This window comes from Mya arenaria, chromosome 4 (assembly GCF_026914265.1).
Source record: "Mya arenaria isolate MELC-2E11 chromosome 4, ASM2691426v1".
Classification (NCBI taxonomy): domain Eukaryota; kingdom Metazoa; phylum Mollusca; class Bivalvia; order Myida; family Myidae; genus Mya; species Mya arenaria.
Window position 1 is genome coordinate 30,580,966 of NC_069125.1, and position 16,310 is coordinate 30,597,275.

The 16,310-nt window shown below is 33.2% G+C and overlaps 1 protein-coding gene across 1 annotated transcript; it reads right to left on the reverse strand.

Moving 5' to 3' along the window:
- Positions 1 to 1,278: 1,278 nt before the first annotated feature.
- LOC128232711 (solute carrier family 15 member 4-like) lies at positions 1,279 to 16,272 on the reverse strand. The gene is made up of 8 exons (XM_052946419.1): positions 15,620 to 16,272; positions 14,482 to 14,671; positions 12,810 to 12,939; positions 11,853 to 12,021; positions 8,700 to 8,828; positions 5,554 to 5,812; positions 4,279 to 4,377; positions 1,279 to 3,360 (listed from the first exon to the last, which is right to left on the reverse strand). The coding sequence occupies exons 1-8, from the start codon at positions 16,172 to 16,174 to the stop codon at positions 2,750 to 2,752; spliced, it is 2,142 nt and encodes a 713-aa protein (XP_052802379.1). The 5' UTR covers positions 16,175 to 16,272; the 3' UTR covers positions 1,279 to 2,749.
- Positions 16,273 to 16,310: the final 38 nt, after the last annotated feature.

Genomic DNA, 16,310 nt, shown 5'->3' on the forward strand with positions numbered 1-16,310 from the left:
AGCTGAAAGGTCAAGGTGTCATTTGGAGGTCAATAAATGCACCTTGATATGGGTTCCATAGCATTTTATTTTGTTTCTGAGCCATAACTCTGTCATTATTCATTGGATTTCAATGACACATGTAGCAGACGACAAAAGAGTGCAACAAACATATTCCCAGTCGTTAGTATACTTGATGCACTATTTTCATAATACAGTCAAAACTTGCGATATTGAAGTCGGTGGGATCTCAGTAAATACTTTGAGATAACGAACATTCATTACAATCAAAATACAAAAAAATGTATGACTAAATCCTTTTCATTTGAAAAAGGTTTGACCTAACCTGAACATTGAAATAACCGAGTTCAACATAGCGAGTTTCAACTGTACCATTGAAACTAAAGGGACAAGCCCAGTTATTTAACTTTTGAAGCTATTAAAGGTCACAAGGTTTGGGCCAGACAGACACTGAACGAGAATTACTTAACATACAAATAAACACCATATGCATTAAATTAGCTCTATCAACAATGTTATTGTTGGAAATGATGTATGCTCCCTAACGGAGTACAAACTTGGCGAAAAATCATCAAGTCTGAACATGTTGATATCCACATCTCCTTTGTAAGTTCATCTTCAAAAAAAGTTACTGAAATTAATCCAGTAGTTGCTGAGAAATAGCAGGCACACGAGTGGTAGGGAAATAACTCAGTCAAAAAACACCATAGCTGGAACATGCCAAATATATGCTCATTTCTTTGTTAGTGAAGCTCCCCAACAAGTTTCATTTATAGCAAGCCAGTAGATATTGAGAAATAGCCTTGGCACAAACAGTGAAATGGACAGACAGACGAAGCGGCAACTATATGTTCCCCATAATGAATACCGGTACCTTGGTTTGGTCAGTGAAACAGGAGTTCACTGGAGATAACAACCTGTTAATTCCATACCAAAACATACATTGAAATTTATTTCATCTTGCTAACCAAAATAGTGCAGTATATGTATCTGTACTTATCACGTGACTTTCACATACTGAATATACACAATATAAACTGGGAAAACATTATTCTTTAATTGGTAAATTCAGCTGAGACATGTAAAATGATGTATTATCGGCCTCATACTAACTTGTTTTTGACAATTCTAGGCTTATTTTGTAAAAATAATGCATTTGTCGAATTGGAACCATCTTGGAAAGGGCACTGAAACACCAGTTCACAGTTAAGTTTATGCCCCGTAACCCAGACATAAATTTCCTCTTGCTAATAGGAAAAACCAGCAGAATTTCTTATAGCAATACACAACTTTAAATTTTTCAGAAGTTTTTTTTATTAATTATTACACAAAATTAATATTTAACATGTAAGCAAATATATCTTTTGGAATATAATATGACAAAATACATACATGAAACAGCCTTTGAAAGAAAAACAGTAAAAATAACTACCATAAAATTACAAACCAAATAATTTCACAAATATAAGTCTTATATTTCAACCTCATGCACAGCAAAAGTAAATATAGCTTTTTGGTGCTCACTCTGAGAAATATATTGCAATATTACACTTGAACATACAAAAGTCCTCTATTACATATATATTTTTACAATCAATAAACAGCAATTTATAATAGGAGTAGAATTAGATCTACCGTATTATGCACAAAAAAGAAATTTGACCTAAATCATAAGAATTCAGCAACAAAAATCAACAGGTTTTTTTATTGAATGGAGATGGCTGAGGATTCTTTTTTACATTTTGAACTTAAATTAATTGCACAGTTAATGTCTGTAAAACACGTACATTAGATGCACTCTTACTCCTAAATAAGCAGCACCACAAATAATACAATCGTTTTAATTTGCCGAAAAGGACGAATGAATTTTTAAAACAATGGTTCTTATGAAGGATACCCGTGATTAATTCAAAAGAAAGGTGCAGAAAACACTGTATTTCTACCTTATGATGCGATAGTTGATCACTGTAAATCTTTTAGGACCCACCAGTCATTTAATATTAGTGCATTTTCAGCTATTAAATACATGGTTACAATCTTGTTATCAGTAATTAATATTTTCCATGAATGCCTTACTTAGTAAGTAGTTCAAGGTTTATCACTCCAAATTTATGGTTGTTATAAAAAAAAATACATGGATATATGTAGATTTTAAATACGAGTATCACTTTAATACAAATTTAAAACTAAATAAGTAATTTATAAAGTAGATAAAACAGCTATGAGCACTGATAACACAGGTGTTATTTGCTATAGGTAGACATCTTATAAAGCTTTGTTGGGGGCAACTTTATTTCACTTGGTACCATGGTTTTGTATGCCATTTGAACCATGATCTTTGTGAATTTTAGTCGCATATTAAAATTATTTTTGTGTCATAGTTTTTGCTATATTTTTGAGTGTGGACTTCTGCCAGTAATAAAATTTTCAGTCTGTATATCTTTATATCGTGGTTTTAGTGAAATTTAAAATAATACTTTTTTTAAGTACTCGAGTAGTAAAATAGTATTCGAATACTCGGACGATCGATTGAGTAATTGGGTACTGGTTGCCATTCTTATTAAAAATGAACACAAGGTGAGAAAATAAAAAAAATCAATGTGATGCCATTTGTGATGTTATACAGATTTAAGATTACTGAGGTTATGATTAAATTCATTTTTTGAAATAACAGTTTCACTCTGTTAATAATCTCACCCCAAAAACATGTACCACACCCCTTATGGACTTCAGTCCCAACATTTCATTGTTAAGATTCGGGGGCACCTTCGTTGAGGCCAATCCTACCAGTTCTGTCCTTGCTGATGGTACGATTAACGACTCCCCTCTTTGCCATATTGCTTAGTCTTTTTATACCGTCAGCCTCCCCGCCAGAAAATCCTGACTCAGAAGCAGATGACTCTGTTTTTATGTCTGTGTCAATCAGTGACCTTGGTGTAGTAGATCTTTCTGGGGTAGTGATATTCGAGGGGTTTTCTTGCACTCTTATTCTCCGTCCCCTGTTTCGACTTCTCGGCCGTTCACGTTCTTCCAGGGAATCATTTAAAGATGCGTGTCCAATTATGGCAGGATCTTCTTCGAGTTTCAATTTTCGAATGAGAATCAAAAAGAAAAGAAACCCGGCAGCTTGTATTCCGCCCAGCAGAAAAAAGTACCAATCGAGGTGACATGTTCCCTTAGAATTATAACAGCCCTTTTGACAGTTGATATTTCCGTGATCCTCGTCGAAAAACCACCTGTTTTGGAGCATGAAAAGTATGAGCGAGCCTAGAAAACTGCCGAGCCCCGAAAAGAAATAAAACAAGCCCATTACGCTGCTCTTCATGGAACGAGGTGCAACCATACTGGCAAACTCAAGTCCTGAAAAGAGAGGGGTAGTCAAAATTAATTCTTATCTAGTTAGAATTATTTTCAAATGGATCTAATAATATACAGTGGAACCCCCATTGGCTTGAACTCCCAGGGACTGACAAAAATAACTTGAGCCTCTGAAAATTTGAGCCAAGTGGGATTGGTAACCTTAAGTATAAATAAATCCATCTTTTACATCTAGTTTGAGCCAACGAGGGATTCAAGCCAAGCAAGTTCAAGCCAATGGGTTACTGTACGTAAAAAAATTAAATCTACTTAAAAAATAAAATCAAAACTGGCAAGAAAGCTTCAAAGGTAATTAAATGATAAATTTAAAATTAACCACAAGGAAGTTATAAGAAAACATGAACACCAAATATATAGTATTTAACAATTGTATGTATCAATTTTTTTATTTTTTTTTCAACACTGATTTTCAATGATATGATAAATGAAAGTGTTTCGTTATGCAAGCCTTTTTCTGCCCATTTTGGGAAAAAGACCCTGATCATTTTGGGAAAATTTGCGTCGCGAAATATATGCAATTTTGAGAAAAAATAATCAATTTACATAAAAAATAGGAATTTTTACAGTTAAAAGAAACAGTTTTTGTCTCCTGCAAATGAGAAAATTATTAACATATTAGTTCCTTTTTCCTTTCAAAAGACCTGAAACGGCTGAAATATCAATCCCTGTTTGTGTAATTATCTATTGCAAAAAATTATGACAGTTCATATTGCATACGGATCTCTGAATTTGATGAAAAACAAACATTGCTAAATTCGATAGTTCCCAGAACCTTTTCTTTTGATTGGGAATTTTTTATCCACATTGGGAAAAATATGATATTTTTTTCAAGGGGAATAAGTCTGATGGTCGGATCCGTGGAGTAACAATAGAAATAGGTCCTGTTATGTATTCTGTTACCTGCAATGCTTGTGAATATTTCACTGAAGCCAATGAGGGCGTATTGTGGTATCTGCCAAAATATACTCAGATCTGCTGCGTAGTACGTCACCCCTTTCTCTGTAAATAGAAAGTGTACGATGTCATGAATTAATTCTAGTATTTTCAAATGTTTATTATCCTTTTGCTAACAATTTTTTTTTAAAAAGTAGCATCAGATTAAAGTTCCCTGCTTAGAAGTTTTAAATGATATGGTACCTTAGAAAGTACGAAAAAAAACACATGTTGGGTGAAAGGTTCATATATATAATACTGATATATATCATAGAGGTCGCAAAAACACTATATGTACATGAAATTGTACACAGATGTGAAAAATAAAGCATTAAAGATACAGATAGTATATAGTCTTTATATCAAATGACCAGTGAGATACTTCGTTTAGGAAAATGACATTAGTAGGAAATGAGATGTTTTATGAATAATGGCCCTGCCCTTATGTTTAAATGAACAGGTACAGCTGAGATATCTGTCTCAAACCTAGCTAGAAATACTGCAGATCACAAGTGTGTTCTTGAAAGTTCCAGAGCAATAACTATAAAAGAATTAACAACGATTACATTATGTTGTTAACTTTTAAGCTGCACTCTCACAGATTGACAGTTTTGACAACGTTTATTTTTTGTCTTGGAATGAGCCATAGTGATTCAAATGTCTGTCAACCAGTGATATGAGATTGCTGACAATAGATCAGACCTCACTTATTCATATTAATATTTACATTTGAAAATTGATGTTTTATGGCTAAAAGTGTTAGTAATGCTTTAAGAGAAATCATTTTCCTAGTTTTCCAAACAGTTGAGATCTGTTCTACAGTGAGGTATATTACAAGACCTAATTGAAGGCATTAAGGCCAAAATCGGCTGATTCCAAGATAAAAAAAAAAAAATGTAAAAACTGTCAATCTTTGAGAGTGCAGTATTAACAAAATTCCAAACAATCGGCCCAGAGTGTATCAAAATACTAACGTATTTGTTATGGCACCATCTTGTAACAACAATGGGGTGCGTCAAAATGCCAAAACACAATGACTATGACTGCGTCGTTAACTTTTACAAGGTTCGGCACAATCGGCCCAGAGTGTATCAAAATACTAACGTATTTGTTGTGGAACCATCTTGTAATAACAATGGGGTGCGTCTGAATGCCAAAACTCTACCCAATGGTTATATTAACTACATAATTAACTTAAACAAGGTTCCAAACAATCGGCCCAGAGTGTATCAAAATACTAACGTATTTGTTGTGGAACCATCTTGTAACAACAATGGGGTGCATCAGTACGCCAAAACTCTCCCCGCCTATAAATCTCCAGCAGACCAGCAGCAATGATCGCGAGGAGCGCAAAAACGAAGCCGACAAGAATTCGCTTGACCATGGTGAAAGACCAGCCCTGGCTGTTGATCCAGGGGTAGATAATCTTGTCCATAACCGGAATGAGAATGATGAGAAGTACCACATCGAATAGCGTCAACCATGCAACTGCTATGCCAAACTGAAATTATACATAATGTATAGCATGCTCATGTGTGTAAGTTATGATGTTTGTAGAAAATCGAGAGATAGTTCAGTCGAAATCTGTTCGCTGGATATCTGCTGGAACCGTCCAAAATACTTCAACCCTGGCAAATATTAAGCCAAGCCAGTATGCTTATATAGAGTAAACAAAAATCAGTCCATTAGATGAAGTTCGAGCCAATGAGGATATCAAGCCAATAGGTTTCATAGAAATTCTTTTAAGCAGTAACTGTTTTTGTTATTGAATTGAATCTGTAGAAAATATTATCAAATGGATAAATAGACATGGATATTAAATTGTCACAAAAAGTATATTTGTAAATGCCTTTTGCATTAGTGTTTTATCCAATGACATTCCATGTTGTGCCTGAAATTAAACTATAAAGTATTCTGTTTTGTTATATACCCATCATAAATCCACACGCAATACATATTGCAAAATATGGAAGTACGTCTTTTATTGCAGTGCAATATGGCGGTATTCCACTCCCCTGATGTCACATCATAAGCGTATCATTGCTTGATGGTGAAATTATGTCACAAAACAAACGAGTGTGTCATTCAAATATTTTTTAATGAAAACATGGGTCTTATAAGTGATTAAACCAGTGATGCATTTAATAAAATGATTATTAGAACTTTGTTGTTTGTTTTGATACGATACAAAGTTTTCGATTTTCATGAATTTTCAGATGTTGATTTCTCTTAGCTTGCCTCTTGTGTTATCTGAATCTACAAAAATCCACTCAAGACGAATACAACCTCATGAATCAAAACCCAGTACTAATAACACTATTATATTGACAGGTAACTTGTTCAATATAGTTAATATAACTTGTATTACAAAACATTATTAAATACAAAACTGGAAATCTCATTACAATATAAGATTGCTTTGGCTAGATTTTGATGTACAAACCATAAAATAAACATCAAACATGAAAGAGATATAAATACTCCCCAATGTGAGTGACTTTGTATATATTGTCTGAATGAAAATTTTACAGTTATTGATCGTGAATATCATGCATTCTTTAAAAGTCCTTAATTCAATATTATTTGAAGTCTAGACAATATCTTTTTAATTGGAATTCATCTGGTAATAATTCAAATGATTTCTTTTCTCTAATGCCTACTGAAAATAATAAATAACATTAAAGGGACTAGACACCAGATGATGCAATTGGAAGAAAAATAAAATTGTCAAAAACTTACATAAAATTGAGAATGTTGTGCACAACACATTGAAACAAACTTCCTGATATATCATATTGCTTACGACACATACATCTTTTGCAGTTTTTGTGTATTTTTCAAATTTAAAAAATACTGGGTTTGTCTACCAGGTAAAATCCAGTAAGTTTAAAAATAATGTTTGTTTATTTATTTGTACTTGTCATGTGACTTTCACATACTAAATATGCACACTTCATGGCTTCCCAAAAGAACGGACATTGGAAGTAAGCATAAAACAGCTGCTAAACAACGACAGATCATACTCGATGATGAAATTGATCGATGGAAACATTTGAAAGAGGTCAACACTGCTAGAAATAACAGTCAGAGTAGCTAAAACGCTTGTTGACAGTTGAGAGTGTGAAATGACCACATGACTTGCACGGGGTTTGGAAAACCTTCCATGCTATTTTAACCTGTGAGAAACCATTATGCTCTATTTTTATCATTCTTTTGGTCATGGTCATAAAATTACGTATTATCGGCCTCATACTATAGCTTGTATTGACAATTGTTTCAGCTTGTTTTGATGAAATACTGTATTTGCCAATTTTGGGATCATATGGTGTCTTTAAAAAAAACATTTTATGTAAACCATCTGTTGAACATGATAAATATGTAAATCATTTGTTGCAACAACAAAACAATTTTTTTTGTAGATTTTTTTTGTATTTCGGGCCAGTGGCCTTTGTTTACTTGAATAAACTTAATTGAATTTGAAATGTTTCAATAGGATCTTACATCGTTGCCATTTAATACAAAAAATTATGTTAAGAGTTGAAGTAATGTTATAAAGCATTCCCTTGGCTGGCTCCACAACTTTTCCATAAAATTTTGTATTAAATGGCAACAAATGTAAGATTCTTGTTAAATATGAAGACTTTATTAATTTTTTCATAAAAAGTTGCTACATTAGTCAGATGTAATGATGTTAATGTGAAGTTATATTACACAATTATAATATAATAGGGTTTTTAGGACTGCGTTTTGATCCAAGAGGTTGTATTCGATGGATTTTTGCAGATTAGGATTTCAGATAATTTTTTGCAAAATTCACAAAAGTCGAAAATGATGTTCCAGATAAAAACAAAGTTCAAATTACCCTTTTTTAATATTCATTTCTGTTTAAATAACTTAAAAGACTCATGTATTTATAATAAATATCATTTAAATGAAGCACTCTTTTTGTTTTATGACGTCATTTTAACATCGTGCAATGATACACTTATGATGTGACATTACGGTCAGGAGAGTGAAGCCCAATAAAGATCTTGGGGGTTTAATAAACAACTTTAAATAAACTTAAGTTTAAGGAAAGAATCTGTGTGTTTTGATTGGCTTGTAAAATTAATTGGCCAAACAAATGAATGGAATCACTCAGGCATGGCTAAGGATTAAAATTCTATTGCATACATACCATGGATGTGGCATTTTGGTTACAAAATAACTCCTTTTTTTAATATACAACAACGGAGGTGGTAAAATCCCCCCTTTGGCATCAAAACTTTGTTAAAGTCATACATGGATGTGATGGGGTCAAGCCATAATGCAACCATTAAAGGGTGCGGGCAGACTTTTATAAATTCACCAACGACAACCCTGAATAGAACAAATGTTAAAAATTGTACCCCATTTTCCAAAGGCTTGTCCGGAGGGTAGACAGTTGAGGGAGACACATTACACATTTTGGTCACGTTCGCCTCTTTTCCCAGGAATAGTCGCATATGAAGGCCTTGTACCAGGAATGTTGTCTCCATCTGTCAATCATCAACAATCATCGAAATATGATAAGAACAGAACAGAACAGATGTTTATTTAGTCTTATACATAAGTACATCTTATATGTCAAGTGTATGTACATTAAAAAAACAACTAAAATAATATAACCATCATCACCATTTCTAAATTTAGAAATGGGGACCTTGACCTTTAACAGAACGAACTCAAAAGCAATCCCCAGCCAGCTTTCCATATGTTCTAAATAAACACCAAGTTTGGCTACAAGTTATTTGCCAGAAACAAAATTTCTAATTTCGAACACTCTACATGTTCTTACTTTATACCAAGTTTGGTTTCCATATGATGATGAAACTGAAGTTTCTTGCTCATACGTGCCATATTTCTGGAGACCATTCAGCGGGAATTTGTTCAGAAAGGCTGGAAATCAGGAGGATTTTTGGTAGTATTCAGGGGGATTTTTTTTAACAGGTTTAAGTTGGCGAAATTTCGAAGTATTTTAGACGCAAGTAAGAAAAAATGTATTCACATATAATTATTGCTATGAAAATCTTTTACTTTTTGAATATACAGATTTATTTATTTATCATGATTCATCATTCAAAATAAGAGAATTGAATAAATATTATTGATTTCTTCCTTTTCCCAAATAGTAATATTTCTTTGCCTTTGATCATTACTACAAATAAATTAATCACTTGTTGTAAAAGTTTCCTTTTTGCATTTATCAAACCTTTTTTAAAATATTCATTTAAATTTATAGTCATTTCTCCCTTGTGGAGTTGTTTGTTTAAATTCAGTTTCTCTCTCATACTGTGGTTTCACTTTGTCCTTATTGCCTGTTGTAAAATCTCTGTATTACAGAAAATATATTATTATTCCGGGGGATTTTTTATTTCCCGCCGGGTGACTTGGGGAAGGATCGAAATTCTGGGGGATTTTTCCCAGCCGGGGATATGGCATGTTTGATTGCTTGAAACCCCTAATTTGACGACCAACCGCCCACTCAATGACACACAGCATTCCAATAACCCTGTTTTCATTGACAACCAGGTTAACAAGAGTTTTCAAAGAGACAGCTTGCTTGACTATTTCCCCGCATTTAACAGCACGCTCCACTATCCCCCCCCATTTTACAGCATGCTCCACTATTTCCCCGCATTTAACAGCATGCTCTACTATTTCCCCGCATTTAACAGCATGCTCCACTATTTCCCCACATATAACAGCATGCTCCACTATTTCCCCACATTTAACAGCACGCTCCACTATTTCCCGCATTTAACAGCACGCTCCACTATTTCCCCACATTTTACCAGAATTCCTAAGTCGAATGAAAGGAACATCATTTGCATTACATGCAAGATAATAATCTGACTTTATAAATAGATTTGAATGGATGGGAGCCATATGATCAAATATCAATGCAATACATCAAGAAGTTACTGAGATATTGACTAATGCACGCTTGCATGCAAAATGTCCTTTACCAGAATTTTTAAGTCGAATAATAAAAGGTCATGATTTGCATTATATGCAAAATAGAGTGATGATACTTAATATAATTATGTATATATTGAATAGTTGGAACACATGCAATGCATGATGTATTTGCTGATATATTGACTAAAATGTAGTAACATGTAACTCTTAACCAGAATTTCAAAGTAAAAAATAAAGGGCAATAATTTGCATTATATACAGAAAAGAGTTATCATATTTGATAAATTGAGTAGGTTGGATGGTGAGTAATGTTGTAAAAGTTTCAATGCAATAAATCAAAACGTTGCTGAGATATTAACCTATACATGTTCACTTACATGCATAACCTAAACAAGAATTTTTATGATAAAGGTTATATATTGCATTATATTCAAGATAGAGTTATGTCACTTGATTAATAAAGTAGATTGGATGGTTTGGAACACTTGTATTAAGTTCCAATGCAATACATACAGTATTTACTGAGATATTGACTTAAATGTGCTTACATGCAAAACCTTAACTGGTCTGGCGCCAACACAGATGCTAGGGTGAGTAGCATAGCTCTTCTTATTCTCCCAATAATTGAGCTAAAAAAAGCATTATTTTAACATTTTCTTTCTCTAAAGATGAATGCTTTCAAACGATGCCAAAATAATATAAAGTCATAAGGCAACCAAAATCGACATAATTGTACATTGTATTCTAACTTAAGTTGTAGATTATTTTATCCCGTTTTATTTTCTGCAAGAAAAAAATCCAACATACATGTATTCACTGTTTCCTTTGATGTGGATTTCAATTTAAGTTGTGCTGGCAAAATTTAAGATAGCACAAGGCAACAAACAATTTCCTACGCTTTTAGCCAGGTTTTAATAATAGGAGCCATACTACAGAAGAGGAACAGAGTGCTAAGAAGACTATAAATTAATTGCTAGATTTTATCCCCACCTTGAATTTAATTGACTAAAAAAAATGTTGAACTAGGGTAATCTCTGGAACAAGTGTTTATTCATACCTACAGTATCAATGTACAACATTTGCATGTAAACAGGAATATTGCTACAATCATATTCATGGTTCATCTAGAAACACATGTATATGGGCCCTTATGCAATAAGAAAAAGCATGAACATATGTACAACGGTGAACAGTCATCAAAGTAAAAATAGAAAATAATCGCCCACCCCCCCACACACACTATTTAGAAAAAAGATTTGGATGAAAATCTAGCAATTTATTTATATTGGCGTAAGGGTAAAAAGGGTGCATTGTATCAGGTTGTTTAGTATTTGAACATTGATGATTTTGACGGATATTATTAGGAATAATGTTTTACTGAAGTGACTACAGAAAGTTTTCAACTGCCAAATATGAAGAGTTTGTATGTATCTATAATGACATTGTTAATTCTTGTCGAAACATAAGAAATAAATAAGTTGGCAGTCTTTAAAGCATTTAATTCTATGGAGGCAGAAGTGCAGGGTCTTTCTGCGATCAGAATGGTGCTACCAAAACAGGGAAGAGAGCCCTTCTATGAATTTAGGCAAAATCTTAAATACCTGATAATAGACAATCCAGTATGGAATAAGGGCAGTGAAGACAGCCAGTATTTTCCCTAGCTTTTTGATATCGTCTACATCATGATCGTGGTAGCTGCCACCATGACGGAACTTAGCGTAGTCAAGGAATGCTGTTGGGCCCTGCTCCTCCTCAATCTCTGTTGGTGCCCTGTAAAACAATAGGACATATAATGACTACATGTTGTTGTTGTTGTTGTTGAGTTTATTAAAGTATACCCGCGCCCTATAATGGCTGCATTATGGCTTGACCCTGTCACATCCCAAGTGTGACTTAAACAAAATTTTGAATCCAAATGGGCAGTTTTCTCCCCACTGGTTGATGGGATGTTCACAAAAAATCTTAAAAACATACGGTTTTGTGAAAATGACTACATGTAATCTACCATAGTCTTATACCACTTACAATGCAGACTTTTGTTCACCACTTTATAAATAGAGCTGGGCCTATTTTATTTGGAAAAATGTGTCGTTTTGAATAAAACTAGGAATTCAAATTTTGCTTAAGAATAAAATGAAAAAGCTTTAAAAAAACAGAAATAAAAGATAAATGAATGTGTTATCTGTTTGTTTTTTTAAGAAAACACCAGTTCTCCATACCAAAATGGTTTTGGGGTGAGCAAAAAAACAAAACAACAAAAACATAAATTGGGATTTTTCTCTTTAAGCAAAAAAGAATATGTTTTAGCAATGAGAATGGCGCTAAACTTAGGCACCAAATTGTTGGACATGTTTTGGATTTCGTTTATATCGAATGTTCATTAGCTCGGAGTATTTCCAGAAGACCCAACAACTTTGACATTTTGACTTAATTTGAATGTTTTACTATTATTTCCAAATACTTTTGTAAAATGAATGTAATAAAGATGATTTTTTGTTCCTTCATAAAAAATACTTCTTTGAGTCTGAGACTAGTTCACAATCGATGCCCCTGGTTACCTTGAAATGTTTAAACGATGTTGCTGAGCATTCAATTTCCTCTTCTTGATTCTTGATGCTTCTCTTATTATCTTGAAGATGGTCTTGAATACACTCCCAACTGGCTTTTTGTATCTGTATGTACGCATTCCTTTGAAGAAAAAAATAAAAATTTAAAGATGGACTGGGCTGCTACTCATAAAACGACCTACTTAAGCAATACAACAATTATTATGTCATTGAATTAAACCATTTGACAATAAGCAGGCTGTCAAGTGAACATGTTTGAAAAGTAGGAGAAAAGTATGAACAACATTCACCAAATGTAGGAAAAAAATAGGAATAAAATTTACCAAAAGTAGGAGAAAAGTAGGAGTAAAATTTACCAAAAGTAGGATAAAAGTAGAAATAAATTGACAAAAGTAGGAGAAAAGTAGGCTTTAATGAAATCCGCATGGTGACCATTGTTAAATTATAACACGACGCCAATGCAGCAACGCTGCATTAAAGCCGGGGGTTTTTATTTGATAATGCAATTTTGCAAGATTTGACCTAGTGACCAAGTTTTGGACCTTAGGTGACCCATATTCACAAATGTTAAAAAACAACAACAATTGGATAAAATTACTGACTTTATGAAAAAAATAATTTTATACAAGGGGAAAATATTTCCTAAGATTTGAATAAGTGACATAGTTTTGGATCTGAGATGTCTCATATTCACAATGCTGCACTCTCACAGATTAATCATTTTTACAACTTTTTTTATTTTTTGTCTTGGAAAGAGCAAATTTTTGAGTAAATATCTGTCAACCAATGATATAATGTTGCTGACAAAAAATCAGATCATAGATCTTTCCGTATGAAAATTAATGTTTTATGGCTTAAACCGTTACTGGCTTAAACCGTTACTAAGAAAAATGCATAAAACATCAATTTTCGAACTTAAATGTAAAAATCTGTGATCTAACTTTTTGTCAGCAGTCTTGTATAACTGGTTTCCATGGATTTAAAAAAAGGGCTCGTTCAAAGACAAAAAATTAAAAAAGGTTGTCAAAACGTTTAATCTGTGAGAGTGCAGCTTTAAGACAACATTCATGTAAGACAAGTATTCTGACAAAGTTTCATAACAATTCGATAAAAACTATTGATTTAATGTAATGGAATACAAACTACCTAAGATTTGACCTAGTTGTTGACCTGAGGTGACCCATGTTCACAAAAAGATAACATGTAGAAAAGTATAATAAAGTTTCATAACAATTGGATAAAAACCTATTGACTTCATAACATGTAATAAAAACTTTAAACCAGAATTGTTAACGCCCGCCAACCATTCTATACCCCATATTTTTCATTGGAAAATACAGCTAAAAATGTATAATTGTATGTAATGTGTGTAATTTAAATATTTAAAAGCAAATACAAAAAAAGTATTTCAGGAAATAATAAAGTTAATATTATTATCATAAGACCAGTAAATACTTAACAAGGAAATAATATAAAATAGCTTATGATGATGATGAATACCTAAGTGTAGTTACATTGTTTTATGATTATTGTCACAATCTACTCAGGCTGTGTACATGGTGCACAGTTGTTAAACACGGGACCAATTTAAAAGCCAGATTAATTGCTCTTGATCGTAAATAAGTATTTTAACAGGATCAGAACTTTTTTTGAAGGTACATACCCATCATGAATGCTATTAGTCCCAAAATGAGACTGCAAATGCCACTGATGTACCCATAGAAGAAACCGTTGTCACTGATCCCTTGTTGAAGGTAGGCAATGCCTCCCAGAGCCACCAGTGTTCCCACATTGATTGACCAGTAATACCAGTTGAAAAAGCCAACAGTTTTCCTTGGTTCCTCTCCATGCAACTAAAGATAACCTTATATTTTATAAAATTAATATGTCATGAAATAACATCATTATATATTTTCAAAATATAACTAGTGTAATATATGTCCAAAAAGTGTGACGTCACTAAAAATAGTGTATAAAACAGCGTTTATGTATTTAGCGCTGTAAATTGGCACATAATAATAATAATAATAATAAAGAGTTGGCAGCTTCACAAAAGATAAGTTTTATGGTTAATCTGATCCTAGAGACTTTGAATATCACTAGAATATAACCAGGCATAAAAATACACCTGTGTTTAGGACAACACGACCCTACCTATGGCAAAACCAGTTGACTTTCCTATCCCATATTTAAAAAAAAAAGTTTTCCTATTTTAAGACGTTATTGACCGTGAAATCCATTTGTATTAATTGGAATTAAAAATATAAAGTATTAATTATTTAATAAATTTCATGAAAAGCATTTGCAACTTGCTTTGGTGTTTGGACTGGACATAAAAAAACAGAAATAAATTGTCCCCTACCTTCATTTTTGAGACGGCTGCCTTAAATTAAATTATTATTGTTTAAGCCCTAGATATATTATAAGATTTTTAACACTTAAATAGATTGGTATAATACTCTTACTTTTAAAGGAAATATTCAAAAAAGAAACAGATAGGGATGGCCCAGAGGTAGAGAGTCCGCCTCCCAACCAAGAGGTTCCAGGTTCGATCCCCATACAGGGAACTTTATTGTAGCCTCTCAAATGGACAACCAGTACTGGTGAATTTGACCCAGGAAGCATACTGGAGAGTGTTTAAAATAAGCGGTTAGCTTTCTGCACAATCAAGCTAAAATAGATTGGTATAAACTAAGCATGTATTTGTCCACTTTTCATTTTATTAAGCTGTAGATCTCCATCAAAAACAATGGTAATTATATATAGTTATATTTATTAATTTTCAGAGTGTATTTCTTTACCTGATCCGCTCCAAAAGGAGCAATGTTTGCTCTGAGCATTCCAGTTCCCATAGCAACTATCACCAATGCTAGGTAGAGAACTGCTGGGCAGTAGTATTTCTCCTTATCCATAGCATCAATGTTACATTGAAATTCTGTTGCGTTTGTGGAGAGCTTGTTTATTATTTGTTTGTTGGACATCACAGGGAAAAAAGCATACCCTATGGTGTAAACTGCAAAGGCAAAGACTATCACTTTGAATCTACCAAACTTAATATCTGCAGCAATTCCACCAATGAAGTAAAAGATACATGCCACACCAAGGAAAATGTATGAGGCATTCATTGCTGCATACGAGGACCAATTGTATTTTGTCCCATTAAGAAAAAGAATAAGATTGCCAGATATGCTGTAGAAAGCTAGTCTCTCCAGAGCTACGGTAATTAACACGGCAGTCTTTGAACAAGTTCTGTTCTCTATTCTGAAAGGAATACAACATTCTGAGCAGCCACAAGGCGGATCCTCCTCCGAACTGCCGATTCTAGGAGGTAAGAGTCGTTTCCTTTCGTCAACCATTGTTAGATATCTGTGTTTCCTTTGTTTTTAAAAACTTGACTAAGAAATTATAAAAATCTTCCGCAATAATATCCACTTTCGTTTTAGTGCGTCCACCATTTTGGTCAGTCACATGATTTGATAACCACGTGGTTTT